The 14,554-nt window shown below is 39.2% G+C and overlaps 1 protein-coding gene across 7 annotated transcripts in view; it reads right to left on the bottom strand.

Annotated features, from left to right (window-relative positions):
- Positions 1 to 226: 226 nt before the first annotated feature.
- TLE4 (TLE family member 4, transcriptional corepressor) overlaps positions 227 to 14,554 on the bottom strand; it is a 115,431-nt gene continuing 101,103 nt past the window's right edge. For all 7 annotated transcript variants that reach the window (XM_039544235.1, XM_039544237.1, XM_039544236.1 and 4 more), the window contains 13 exons: positions 14,160 to 14,279; positions 13,622 to 13,675; positions 12,854 to 13,006; positions 10,590 to 10,722; positions 10,251 to 10,444; positions 9,985 to 10,061; positions 7,221 to 7,470; positions 5,947 to 6,194; positions 4,196 to 4,343; positions 3,477 to 3,627; positions 3,093 to 3,169; positions 883 to 1,322; positions 227 to 420 (listed from right to left, as the gene is read on the bottom strand). In XM_039544235.1, the coding sequence (XP_039400169.1) occupies positions 1,215 to 1,322; positions 3,093 to 3,169; positions 3,477 to 3,627; positions 4,196 to 4,343; positions 5,947 to 6,194; positions 7,221 to 7,470; positions 9,985 to 10,061; positions 10,251 to 10,444; positions 10,590 to 10,722; positions 12,854 to 13,006; positions 13,622 to 13,675; positions 14,160 to 14,279 (1,713 nt within the window). In that variant the 3' untranslated portion in view covers positions 227 to 420; positions 883 to 1,214. The remainder of the gene's footprint in view (positions 421 to 882; positions 1,323 to 3,092; positions 3,170 to 3,476; positions 3,628 to 4,195; positions 4,344 to 5,946; positions 6,195 to 7,220; positions 7,471 to 9,984; positions 10,062 to 10,250; positions 10,445 to 10,589; positions 10,723 to 12,853; positions 13,007 to 13,621; positions 13,676 to 14,159; positions 14,280 to 14,554) is intronic.

Genomic DNA, 14,554 nt, shown 5'->3' with positions numbered 1-14,554 from the left:
ATTCAAAAAAAAGTCACAGATCATAGTTTAACAGCAACAACAACATAAAAAGATAACACAATGTCTCTGGCACAATGGCACAGCCTGTGTTCATTTCAGGGACATCCAACTAAGACTTGGATAGAACGGGTGGCAAATAAAGCAAGTCCTTCTCCCAAGTAAGAATCCATTCTTTTTTGAACTTCAGAATGAGTGCTCTTGTAAATCCTACCTCTGAGGTCCTTGCTTTTGTAGTCTGTACATTGGTAGGAATCCATTCTCATTTCAGTGCAGTTTCCAATGAACATAGCAAATATTTTCTGTAATCTCTTGTAACCGCAAAATTGCTGAAAGACGCACATCTCCCTTCTCAAAGAAATGTGGCAAAAATATCCAGAAGAGATAAAGTTGGCTCTTTGAGGCAAGTTACTGTATTTCTCTCTGCAATACAACAAAGAGATGTTATATTAAAAAGCCTGGATCAACACAGAGGATTTTACCATCCCCGGAAGCATTGAAAACAAATCTATTTACAAAACACTACATGACAGCAGATTCCTTTTAATGTATGTAACAATCTCATTTTTGGCACATTTTTGCTTACAATTTATTTAATTCAACTCTGAACTTAATTAGCGAAAAAATCACAGATTTTTTTATATATATTACACACACACACACAAAACCAGTTTTAGTTTGTAATTACTATTCTAGATTTCCAAGCCGGTCTAAAATAGTTAAATTAGATCATCTTCCTCCCACAATAATTATTTATATTACAGTAGCACTTAGGAGGTCTCAACCAATATAAGCTATCATTCTATTTAGTGCACTTGTCACTTTTGACCTCCCACCCCTCCTGCTTTCCACCCACCAGCAAAAAACACAAAATATACAACGCACCTTTCAAACCAAGGCAGGGGCAGACAGCTTTATTTAGTCAGTTCATTGTTAGAAAGCCTTCTTTAAACAAAATAAATACATTACAGCTATAATACATAATTAGAGAATCAGTTCAGTGTTAAGTATGCTTATCCCCTCTTCTTCCAAGTAGATATCTTAAGTTTGGTATCAAAGTTCTTAATGAGCATTCACAATTCAATAGCAAGTTAGATGGGGAAAAAATGAACTCCACAACTGTGATGAGCATTGTAAGTCCTCATTTGGAAAGGAAAAAAAAGGAATATACAGCAAAGTGCTAGGAGGAGGAGTCCTGTTTGCATTCAGCTTTGTCTCTAATAAATAACTTCATAGACTGTAGCCTTCTTGTCCCCAGAGCCAGTGACAATGTATTTGTCATCCACAGAGATATCACAGCTAAGCACAGATGAGGACTCTTTGGACTATGAGAAACAAAAGAAAAATACATAAGCATAAAGAAATTAACTATTTTTCTGTTTTAATAAAATCAGGTGAACACAAATGGCACCAGACTAGAAGATTAAATCAGTAGAGAGTTTACTAAGGGGGAGTGCATGGAAGAGATTATCTAAATACCAAAATATATTGACTCACAGCAGAGCTGAAGGGCTGGCAGATGCAATTGCAAAAATAATTCCCCAAACTTCCCTCACCTAAAATATTTAAGACAATACACAGAGCAACATAAAAGGACAGGGAATGTTTTATTCAATATTACAGAACTGAAGACAACCTATAAAACAAAGTAATCCCTCCAATCCTGTGCCCACTCCCCACACTTTACCCACAAACAGTATTTATTAAATGTTTATATAACTCAATTAGTTTTCGCCTGCTTAAAAATATGCCAAAAGCCATTTAAAAAAATACATTCCCCTTTTGGAGAAGTCCTATAGAGTTTAATTGGGATAAAACCAACAGGGTTCTAGAAAAATGTAAGGAGGCTTCTATAGATTTTTAGAGTGACTTCTATAGGAAGTAATAGAGAATGAGAATCATTATTGTTTATAGTACCCTCTTCTTAGCACTTTTGAAATGGAAAAGGACTATCCCTGCACCAAGGAATTTAAAAAATCTCAGGAATAATAAAAACAAACAGGTGAGAAGACACCAGAGTGACTGGCATAGTAGAAGCACTTCAGCGGAACAGAATACAATAGACAAATAGACAGTACAATGGGTACAACATAAAATTGAGAACAAGAGAGAATTAATTTATATCTACCTAGATATAGTATATGATACATATATTTATATTTAAATATCTGGAGCCCAACGAAGAAGCATCCAGGATTTTGGCAGAAGTTGCTTGAGGCTGGGTGGTACTACTCCTCAATGATATTCTATTGGAATGGGAGTTTGGAGACGGGATTAGAGTGGGAAAGGTTTTCCTAATCAAGTGCAGGTTTCTTTATAGTCTGGCTAATCTACAAGAGTTTGAACAGGGTTTGCTTTTCTGAAGGAGGCATCATTAAGTTCCATTAGAAAGAGACAGTTAATATTTATGAGATGTTTAAAGGAAAAAAGATACATATAGAAAGGTTATCATTTCCTATTACATTCCACAAGAATCTTCCATAAGTGTCAGCTCTTAAGTTCAAGAGTTTTCCTGCTTAACGTAATGACTTTTAAATCTCAATACACATTATGACATCTTAACGGTGCTTATCTAGACCAAACCTGTTTAAGCTATTTCATGAAATAAAAAAAGGAATATATTTTTTTAAATGGTATGTCACAGATATAAGTTAGGGAAAAAAGTGCTGATGAGGCTTTATTCCTCTGGTCTGTGAACTGAAAGAGATACACGTGTTGAGTCTGGTTTTCACTATTTTCAGCAGGATTTTAGATATTCAACTAATGCTAAAATTAACCATGTGGCACCTGCGCTATATTCCACTGCCCACAGCATAATATACAAAGGAAAGGAAATAGACATAAGAAACTCGAGACAAAGAGGATTCAAAATGGGCATTAAAGCCCAACTTCAAGATAAGGGTTCACTTTATTGTAATGTTAAAATTATTAAAATATTATTGAGGACAAAATCTTGTATACCTCATTATAACAGACAAAGTCTTAAAAGTCTTAAAAGAACACCCATTTAAAAACTCCTTAAGTTAATGATGGACCTTGGAAAGTGCACCTCTATTGTACTGTAATGTGGAAAACAGCTTTTAGGAGATTATTACCTGGAATATGCTGGCTCCATAAGGTGTTCTCCAGGCATTAAGAAGATTATCTTTTCCAGTGCTTACAAACCATTTGCCTAAAATCAGATTTTTAAATTTTTTTTTATAATTATGTTACATTTTCAATGAACGCATGCACAAAACCTCTGGATTATGCAGAAAAATGATCAATTCACATTAATGAAAAAATTATCCAGAGAACAGTCAAAGTTACATGTGGCTAGATTAAGGTATTTCACTACAAGTCATTTGTATTAAAAATAAATCATACAGAAAAAAGTTTAATTTTAATATTACATTGAATGTCTGGTTTTACATTTCCTTGTTTTTATTGAAAAGAGATTTGTTAGGAGAGAAAATACTGGCATAGATGTTGTAGCTTACCACAGTGAGCAAATTTGAGTGACAACACACAGCTCTCGTGAAGATGCAGTTGATACTTGTCTGGTTTAGTAACATGCAACACCTCAACATTACTGTTCTCCATTCCTACTGCCAACCATTCACCAGTTGGACAATAACCCAGTGAGAAGATCTGGAATTAACACAGCACATGCTTCAGTCAAAGGAGGAGCTTGAAATAGTCAGAGCTAATTCCTGCTACATAGTTATCACTGTTCACAAAATGTGAGCTACATTTTGGGCTGCTACACAAGTTTTAAAAGATGCTAATCATTTACTATAGTAATCAAGACAAATTAGTTCATGTAAATGCAACTCATTTTGAACTGTAATAGTAAAGCATTGAAACAAGCTATAGAAGTTACTGTCCTAGCCCATCCAACAGCATTAGAAATATTTTTGTAAAAATCTCTTTTGAACTAAGATCTACAGAACTGAAAACTGGTTAGATAGGAATACTTTAATCTGGCAAATCCCCTTCTTAAATAGGGCTCTCTGCTGTTCTTGTGGGAAAAATACTGATCGGTCAAACTGAGAGCCAAAATCTAGAAAAAATGTTTAGCTGCCATATTAAAAACAGTGCAAGAGACTAAGTGAAAAAATTCTAGGAGCTCTTCTTCAAGTCTGCTTTTTTAAAAATGTGCTCATTTTATAAAGCCACTATGGATTTCTCTAACATGTCAAAGCTTCTGAGAGTGAACCTGTGATGTGAAATCATGCTGTTGTAGCTGTCTTCCTTCTCTGAGGTCCCAGGATCTGACGGTATTGTCCAAACCTCCCGTCCAGAGCTTGGTACCATCATTAGAAATGTCAATACAGCTGGCTCCATCTGTGTGGCCCTGGAATTGTCTGAAAATGTCAAAAGAAAACACATGCACACACTAATGGTAGAATGGTTTTGATCCATCTTCATTTTTCCGTGCAGATAATGCTAGTTTTGGTTTATTTCCTTTAATCACTCTAGTTATTAAAACGTAGCAAAACCATATTTTAGTAGAGTGACTTGAATTTATTCTGAATGTGTAGATAACCAAATGAACGGTGTGTGGAATGCATCAAATAATCAGCCTAGTCAAAAAAAAAAAAAAAAATCTAACACCATATATACTTGTTCATAAGCCGAAATTTTCGGTAAAAAAGTGAAGAATCAAAGAGCAGGGGTTGGCTTATCAATGGGTCTACACCAACAATTGACGATTTTAAGCTCTATTGAATTGAGTATCTAATCCATTGTCATTGTAGATCGGGGTTGGCAAACTTTGGCTCCCAGCCCGTCGGGGTAAGCTGCTAGTAGGCCGGGACATTTTGTTTACCTGGAGTGTTTGCAGGCACGGAGCCCCTCAGTTCCCAATGGCTGCGGTTTGCCATACCCAGCCAATGGGAACCACAGGAAGTGGCGGCCGGCACATCCCTCGGCCTGTACTGCTTCTTGCAGCTCCCACTGGGAATGGCAAACCGCAGCCACTGGGAGCCAAGAGGCTCCATGCTTGTGGATGCTTCAGGCAAACAAAACATCCTGGCCTGCCAGCAGCTTACCCTGATGGGCTCGGAGCCAAAGTTTGCTAACCTCTGAAATATAGGGTCGGCTAATGAAAAGGTCACACAGTTTTTGCCACTTTTACCTACCATCTGCAGGTGGGGAGGGGGTCAGCTTATAAATGAATGGGCTAATGAATGAGTATATATGGTATGTTTTAAGGTTCAGATTTGGGGATCTCTGCCTGAGACTGTGAAATCACATCAGGTACTGGGAATGTCACATCTTCCTGGGAGGAATTTAGCATATCATTCTAAATTTACTGGCTCTAAAAATCATCTACAATCACTTACTTACACAGGCTTTAATAGAGAACAGTCTCAGTGGGTTCATCAGACCACCTGATAAAAGCCCATCTTTTACATGTATTCCTACAATGCTTTATAATGTAGATCTGTATTATTGGGTGCCACTTAAGATGCTTTACCCTGGGGATGAGAAATAACCAAACACGTGCATCTGAAAACCCCCAAAATTTGTGCTGTCCAAAACCAGATCTGAATGTGGTGATTCAGGCCCATCCTTACTTGGAATACAAACACTGAGCACAGATCAAAGAGGTGTGGTTGTGTGCAATGTATTACGCAATATCAAACTACTCCACGTTTTATAGGAACCTCAGAGAATCTTAGCAACATCAACACAAGCTGGTTTTACTCTAAGCAGCCATCAGACCCCAATCTAGCAGCATTAGAACAGAACTGTAAAGTTTGCCGTTATAAAACCCTCTAAAACTATAAATAAGGATGTAGTTTTTAATCAAGATTTTATTATCCTGGCTCCTTAACAACAAAATACTGAAACAGTTAAGCTGATAATTAAGAAAAGAGCACATTAAAGAAAAATTAAGGGAGAATGTACATGCTATTGTTAATTAATTCTTCACAACCTGACAATCCAGTTCTGTTGACCTACCTGACTAATGTCTGGTTGTGCAGATCCCACACTGCAATGTTCCCATCGCTACAGCAGGAGAAGCAGACCTTGGAATCGGGGCTGATAGCCAGAGCGTAGCAGGCTGGGGCAGAAGATGTCAGCTCTGCTTTTATACGTGGGGTAGGAGCTGCCAGGTCCCAAATGGATAACGTGCTGGCTTCCCCACCGACAATCAGGGTGCGGCCGTCTGGAAGCAATCTGCAGGAACGGATGTAGTTATCTCTGTTCTGTGGAGACAGAAGCCATCACGAGATTACTCATGAGGAAAGAAAAACAGCATTAACATGAGAGCAGAAATCCATAAAAGTATTGTATTCCCTCCTGGTTTTAATGAGCCAGTTACACTTATGACAATGATAAAGTGTATTAATGCCAGAAAATTACACGACATCAGGGAAATACTTAAACTTGATCTACAAAATTCAGTAGTGAGAGCTATTTAATCTTAATTAGCATCAAAATGCAAAGACCTGCACCCAACTCCAAACACTTCAATGTTCCTGCATTTGACAGCTTTTATAAAAGGTTTCATTTTTATACTCTGCTCATTTCAGTACATTAACCCCTTGATGACTGGGTGTACCAAATTCTGACATACCTCTGCCTCCCATTTTAATAAGCCCTGCTGCCACCAAGGAGGTATTAGAGTCACACGTTCTGCACAGTTTTGATGTAGCAGCAATTACAACATCTCATCAAGAACAGTAAATGACAAGAGAAAAGTTGCCAATAATGGTGCATCTTGTTAGCACATGCAAATAATTTGCTGATCCCAGTAATAATTTAGGGAGATTTTTAAACTGTCAGAATACACACATACATGGACCATATATTAGAATACGAGTCTGCAAGTAATTTTTAGCACATGAAAGGATATAAGGCTTAAACACACACCCATAATGTCAAAGTTTATAGACAGCATCTACAGCACTATTTTTGATCTTGCCTCTTGCCCATATAGTTTTAGGGGATTTTGGTTTGTCAGGGGGAAAAAGCATGTGTATTATAACAAACACACCAGAAATGAACAACTTAGCAGTACACGCAATAATAAAAAGAACCTGAATGAAGCTCGCCAATCAGCACCAGCTGAGGAGCTGGTTCTCAATGCTTATGATACTAATTGATCATCGTAACCCATATCTTAACGCTATCATATGACTCTTGCAAAATCTGAATAGTTTCTAAACTGCTTTCTTCTACCCCCTCCTCATCTGATCAAGCTTCATTTTCATTCCTAGATGTTCACTTACAAGGCAGTCTAGCTGAGAGACAGGGCTCTTGTTCCCTGGGTGGCTGATGTCCCAGACTTTGACACATCCCTTTCCACCAGTATACACGTGTCTTGTGGGGTTGCTGATGGTAACTGCACACACTACTTCCCCGTGATTCAGAGTGTTGATCTGACGAGCATGGCGAGGAATTCCTGGTCCAATGAGGGCATCAGGAGGGAAAGGTACAGGCTGCATCTGACCATCTGCACTTACATGAAATGAATAAGCGCTGAGAAAAGGAGAAGAGGAAAGTGATTTAACGAGTTATCTCTCGCATCTATTTAAGAAAGAACAAGATACATAGGCCAATATTTTCAAACTTGGCTGTGTACATTTTGGCATTTAACACCACAGTAAGGTACCTAATGCAATGGTCAGATTTTCAGGGGTACTTACTGCACACCCTCAACTTCCATTTACGTTAACAGTAGCCAGGAGAACTCAGTACTTCTGAAGTCTTGAAGTTATTAGCTATCTAAATATGGATTTAGTCACCTATCATTAGGCATCCAGTTTTGAAAATGTTGGTTTTAGTCATCTCCACAAGGAAAGTTATCCAGACACAGACCAAACAGCTTTTTAGGACTCAAGCCATGTGGTTCTGATTTCTGGAGTGAGTAGAGATATGTGAAGCTATCATTTCCAACCTTAAGTTTGCATGTGACTGAATCTGAGATTTGGTATGCGATTTGATATACAAACATAGCAGAAGTAGGGAAGCCCAAGAGGATAGATAGGTGACTATTCCTTTAGAGGCTTTCATTTCATTTATGAATATGAACCCTCAAGACAGTATGGGATTACTTCATTGCCTGGCTTTCACTGAACTGAACGGTGGGGTGCACATATCTTAAAAGCTTATATTATATTTTACAGCACTCTATCAATAGAAGGATTGAAACCAATGACACCAAGGAGTTAAAGGTTTTTAGGCACAATTCCTGAAATGGCAGTACAGCAAAAATGTGCAAGTAATTTGTTGTTGTTGTTGTTGTTGCACTGATATGACAAGCACAAATCCCAATTCCTTTTGCTGGAATCAGGACTCTCACTGAGAAAGAATGTGTTGTGTGACTGCCAGTTATGCCACCTGTGAATAAGCTATCAACAACTTCATCTCCAAATGTTTTCTATGGAGATCACTTGGCTTGTGAAGCTGTTTTGTTTTAAGATGTGACGTATTAAAGAGCATATATTACTGAATACAAACTTTATTAGACGACTCCTCTATACACATAAATGTATGGTTAATAGAGGGTTAATTTCCAAAAAGTCTACCTAATTCATGGTAGTACTGATGAAAAAAAACCCACACAGTTGTAATAGTAGAGATATGAAAATAGCTCACAGAAATATCATTTGGAGGAGACTTGCTTTAGTTATTGCACTGAAATTGTTAGTTTAAAAAGGCAGCCTTTAAAATCCAACCATTTTATTTGTTATTTAAGTTACACAATGTGCTAATATTACAGCAGCTTTTTCAGCAGTATAAAAATTCAACTATATTTACATGATCTCCAGTTTTCTCTTTTTTATACTCATAACCACAGACTTTTCACTATTTCTGCATCCTATTTTCTCCCTTTTCTTGTTTCGGCAGGCCTGAGTAACAAATTGACGCTTCACTTTATGACACTAAACACATTCAAGAAAAGCTCAGGCAGATTTTTTTGCTTGTTGCACTTAAAAGATACAAACTTCCTAATTTAAGTAGATTTGGTTTCCACTACCAGATTTCTATAGGCACTATTTTGAACAGGGGTGGGCAAACTACAGCCCACGAGCTTTGGATCCGGCCCACGGGATTGCCCCCTGTGCCAACTCCGGAGCCTGCATGGAGCCCCAATGAAGTTATCCTGGCTCTATGTAGGTGCAGGTACATCAACACATAGCAGCTGGCAGAAGACAGCTTAAGATAACAAGTAACATTGGGAGAAAGGGATACAATCATAGTATGCACAACTTTTATATATTTAAAATCAAGTTACATCAACTATACCCAAATATCCCTCAACCTCTTCATTTTTAGCTAGTCTATTTTTCTTTTAAGTGTCACAAAGGAAGTGGAACTTGAGGCCCTTCAAATAAAACCTAGATCAATATGATTTGCATCACTATTTTTTTCCCCTCCCTCTAACTCAAGAGGCATGTGAGTGGGGAGTTTGCGAGCCCGGAAAAAGAATTACACAGCAAGCAAATCCTCTTAGAGTAGGTCACCTTTTCTGGTGAGTTCCATCAAGGATGAATTTGAACATTATGAAACCATAATTCTTTTCAGTATTTTCAATCATACAAAACATTTCAGCGTTCCTTTCCCTGCACACTGCTGTTTATAGCATCTAATAAGTTTGCAAGTGATTGCAAGGCTTTCATGCCCAATGGAATTATTTTTAAGTTGAGAAACACAGTACAGCAGAGATGTATATCAGAGATCCCTTTACAGTTTGTATTTCTATACAGAGATGGGTCCCCTACTTCACACTTAGCAAAGGAGCCCCCTCTCCCCACCACAGTTGCTCTATGCCATCTGATACCTCCTGGCTGGTAGCAGATTTTAAAAGAAATCTCCAAACAAGCTTTTAAAATAAAAAAAACAAGGATTAAACCATGCTCTCTACCCCCTCAATCCTAAACTTACTTCTATTCATGCAATAGTATTCAGTAGCCCAGGGGAAATCTAGCCAGCAAGGGAACACTACTTCGGTAAATGATTAACTTCATAAGTTTAGTGTTTAAAACTCACGGTTTTCCTCCTGGGATGCCCGTCAGATTGGGAGGGATGCCTGGGACTCGCATGTGATGATGTGGATCAAAACCAACCTGAAGTTTTCCCCAAACAGAACAAAAAGACGTATTCAGCGAACATGAGTTTCGTTTACCTCTTCGCACAACATATTCCCCAAATTAGGAATAGGCTGAACTAGATTTAACCCTGCATGTCTTTAACAGGACCCACCCTCAACCCCTCCAACTCCAAACATATTCGCATCCCCTGGGGCAAACACTTACCACTGGAGACCTCCCGTAAGCTGCTGCCGCTGCTGCTGCTGCAGCTGCTGCACTCATTTGAGGGGAAATATTATGCAGCCCAGCATACGCAGCTCCTGGACTGGTCAGCTCCCCATTCATTCCAGCATGTGGCACAATTCCAAAGGGAGCAGGATAGGGACATGGTACCGCCATCGGGGTCCTTAGACTGGAAGCTGTTGAGGGAATAGTGCTCAATTTAAACAGGTATAAGTGATGCTCAGCACTTCAAGGAAGAAAACGACAAACAGAAGACACAGAATGCAGTGTCGTAAAGGACCGAAAAGTTAGATGCTTTTCCATAGGCCAATTGTTACTAACCTAATGGGTCGACTCCCGGTGGTTTGCCAGGCACGGTCCTTAATCCAGGAGTAGAATTGCTGCCTGGAGTTGGAGCATCAGTCCGTGGAGTTGGGGTATTTGACTTAGACACAGGAGTGGTAGATTTCTCATTCTAATATCAAGAGAGACAATGAAAGACAGTTATTTTACTTTTTGGCTTCATATACAAGATATTGTAGATGACAAAATGTGGTTTGATTAGTGAAACCTAGTTTTCAATTTTTAATGCTCAGCACTGGCAATGGAAAGAAGCATGCAGAGTGACTTAAAAGGGAAGGGAGATCATAGGAATTAACACTAGGATTCACAGCTTTTCTCCTTTAGGTCACTGATGTGATTCAGGATGAGGTCAATGACTGAAAATCATTACCATCTGACAATCATATTAGCAGCATATGTGAAACCTGTTGGTGGTCTCAATCTGCTCCTCATGGCAGGGCTGCCCAGAGGATTCAAGGGGCCTGGGGCAAAAGGGGGAGCTGTGGCGCTTGTACTCACCCGGCGGCGGTCCAGGTCTTCAGCGGCATTTCGGTGGTGGGGGGCCCTTCAGTCGCTCTGCGTCTTCGGCAGCACTGAAGGGCCCCCTGCTGCCCAAATGCCACCGAGGACCCGGCCTGCCGCCGGGCCAGGGCTCACGGGGCCCCTGAGGGGCCTGGGGCAAATTGCCCCCACTTGCCCCGCCCCCCCTGCGCAGCCCTGCCTGGTGGACATGTGTCCACATCATGATTAGCACCTTTCTTGACAGTGAGAGGCCCAAAAATCAGACAGACAAGCAGACTGAAATAGTCGACTCACCCTAGCTGTGATCCCTATAAAACAGGGTTGAGGCACAATGATGGGGGTAGTGTGAGGAATCTTGCACTGGCACTGTTGTTGTATGCCTGTTTGGTGGACAAACAGCAAACTTCTGTGTTTAAACCGGTCACTCCAGCACCTCTCTTGAGCACTAAATTCACTATAGAACTGCTTTAAATAACAACGTGAGAAGTGGAAGTGTACTGATATGTCGAGAATTGCAGGAAGAGTTACAGTGCAGTTTAGGTTTCAGTGGTAGCTGTGTTAGTCTGTATCAGCAAAAAAAACAAAAAACAAACAAAAAACGAGTCCTTGTGGCACCTTAGAGACTAGCAAATTTATTTGGGCATAAGCTCTCGTGGGCTAGAAACCACTTCATCAGATGTATGAAGTGAAAAATACAGGAGCAAAGATAAATACATGAAAGGAGGGGGGTTGCTTTACCAAGTGTTAGATCAATTAACAACAGGATACCAAGGGAGGAAAAATAAGGTTTGAAGCAGTAAGAGAGTGGCCCATTACAGACAGCTGACAAGAAGGTATGAGTAACAGTAGGGAGAAATTAGTATTGGGGAAATTAAGTTTAGATTTTGTAATAACCCAACCACTCCCAGTCTTTATTCAGGCCTAATCTGATGGTATCCAGTTTGCAAGTTAATTCCAGTTCTGCGTTGCAGTCTGTTTTTGAAGTTTTTGTTGTTGAAGAATTGCCACTTTGAGGTCTGTTATTGAGTGACCAGAGAGATTGAAGTGTTCTCCTGTTTTTTGAATGTTATGATTCCTGATATCAGATTTGTGTCCATTTATTCTTCTGTGTAAAGACTGTCCGGTTTGGCCAATGTACATGGCAGAGGGGCACTGCTGGCACATATCACATTGGTAGATGTGCAGGAATGCGATAAACTACGGTCACCAAAAGAAAGGGAAAGAAGGGCCGCCCCCCCCCCCCCACACACACACACACATACTTGCAAGCAACCTTGTTTTGCTTTGTGGTTTGTGACACAAGTCAAGGAAGACTTTTGTAAATGACAGACAGAAAATGAAAATTATCTGGTCATTCAAACAAAGCTAACAATCAAATCGTATTCAAGCTGGAAGCTGAATTTACTATAGAACTGTAGCACAAAAAAAGTGTGTCAAGGAACCTAGGTGTACTTTTTTTTCTTTATCCTCAGAATGAATTTCTCTCCTTCCCCACATGAAAAATTACCACAACACAGGCATATCCATTATCTTTTTACATTGGTAGTTTAATAAACCCTTCTAATCCCAAAAAGGCCTCTGGGCTTTTTAACCATTATTTTGCTGCGTGTCTTTAAAGTAGACATTAACGGAACTTTATATTCAATGTGAAGTTTACAGATCCCATTAGAAATTCAGATTTGATCTGGTGGATGTGCACATCTGTGTACTCTCTCAGGTCAGGAGTGTTCAAAATCACTTACAAGGCTAAGTTCTTTGGATTTTGAGGAAGGAGTACTGCTAGAAGATGCAATAGAGGCTGGGCTAATCGGTGCATCTTTCTTAAGCAGTCGGGTCTTGTCCAAGCCATTCTCTCTTGGAGAATGTGCTGGACTCCCTCGAGGGGAAGAAGGATCCTATAAAAGAACAACATGGGTTAGTTTAACATCTTCTAGCAACACAAAGCACCTATCCTCAGTAATTCAGACTTCTGGGGAAGATCTCTAAATAAAACATGAAGCATCACTTTACCAGAACCGATTTGGTTCATACGATTTTAAAATTTAGATGTATAACAAAACAAACATAAGTAACAGTTAATATTGCAGGTTGTTAACTAAGTGCCATATAAAAATAATGATAATGCTCGGGACATCAAAGTAGTTAACAATTACATTCCTCATGTTACAGGTGGGGAAACTGAAGGCACATAAAAGGCTAATTGTCTTGTGCAAGGTCACATAGAAGATCAGTGGCAAAGCAGGAACAGAACACAGGCACCATAAATATCAGTGCTCTATCTGCTTTAAGATGGGTGAGGTAAGATTTTATTTGTTTAACTATATAAACTGCAGAGAAAAGCTCTTCTGAAGAAGTGTTACTGATATAAATATTTTAGAACTGATAAAAAGATGAAGCTGGATTTCTTTAGCAATTACAAGCCCCTTTGTGAAGGTATACATCTGACCTACACTGAGATTTGAGAGACACCCTCAATTATTGTAAGGTACACGAAGCAGTATAACACATACCTCATTGGAAACATCAACCACCAAGTTATCATCACTCTTTTCACCATCACTGTCCTGCAATGATAAAGTCAAAATTCTTTAAAAATATCCAAAGATTATTGTCTCTTTAAAAAGCAAAAATATTAATATATTATTCAATATTTCCTATTTTTTTGGTCTCATTTAAGCTGTTAATAAATACCACCTAGGTTTTACATTACATATAAGAAGTGCTTTACATTTCATTACCCCTGTTTTACAGATGGGGAAATTGGGGCATGAAGAGATTAAGTGACTTGTCCAAGGTCACCCAGAAAGAACCCAGATAGAGCTCAGGTCTTCTGATTCCCAGTAAATGGGCTACATTGCCTTGCAGATGTTCTGTATGTTTACAGGGCCAAACATTGTTAGGTGCTGGACTCCTACAACTCACATTTATGCTCAGGGCCTGTTCCTATTTGGCCTATGGTTTAAAAAACAAACAAACAAACAAGATGTGGTTGCTGCAACTGCAGAAAACACTTAGGTTGTCAATACACCATGTAAATGTTTTACTCACATAACGAGTTGCTATTTCTTTCTCTTCTGTTTTCTGCTTTTTGCTATCTGAAGAGTAATCTGTCGAGTTCCTATGCTTCTCTGCTGTTCTGAAGCTAGCTGATGGAGACACAGAAGAGCTCTGAAATTAGAGGGGAGAAAGGGAAATGTGACCACACATTTACACAATCTCATTTCTGATGACTTTCAACAGACAACCTGAAGGTGGTGGTGGAGGTGGTTTTGAGGTCTTCTAATGGATAACAGAGCTTTAATCAGTGATAGCTAACTAATAAGATTTATATTATTATATATTATATTGGCTGCTTTCATCCATTTGATCAGCATTGTCTTTGATGTCTCACATGTGAGACAGCTGTGTGAGAAGGACACATGTGTCAGACTCTTACAGGACTT

The sequence above is a fragment of the Mauremys reevesii genome, linkage group 6 (assembly GCF_016161935.1).
Source record: "Mauremys reevesii isolate NIE-2019 linkage group 6, ASM1616193v1, whole genome shotgun sequence".
NCBI lineage: Eukaryota > Metazoa > Chordata > Testudines > Geoemydidae > Mauremys > Mauremys reevesii.
Note: the sequence above shows the minus strand (reverse complement) of the source record. Positions and strands in the feature narration are given on the sequence as shown.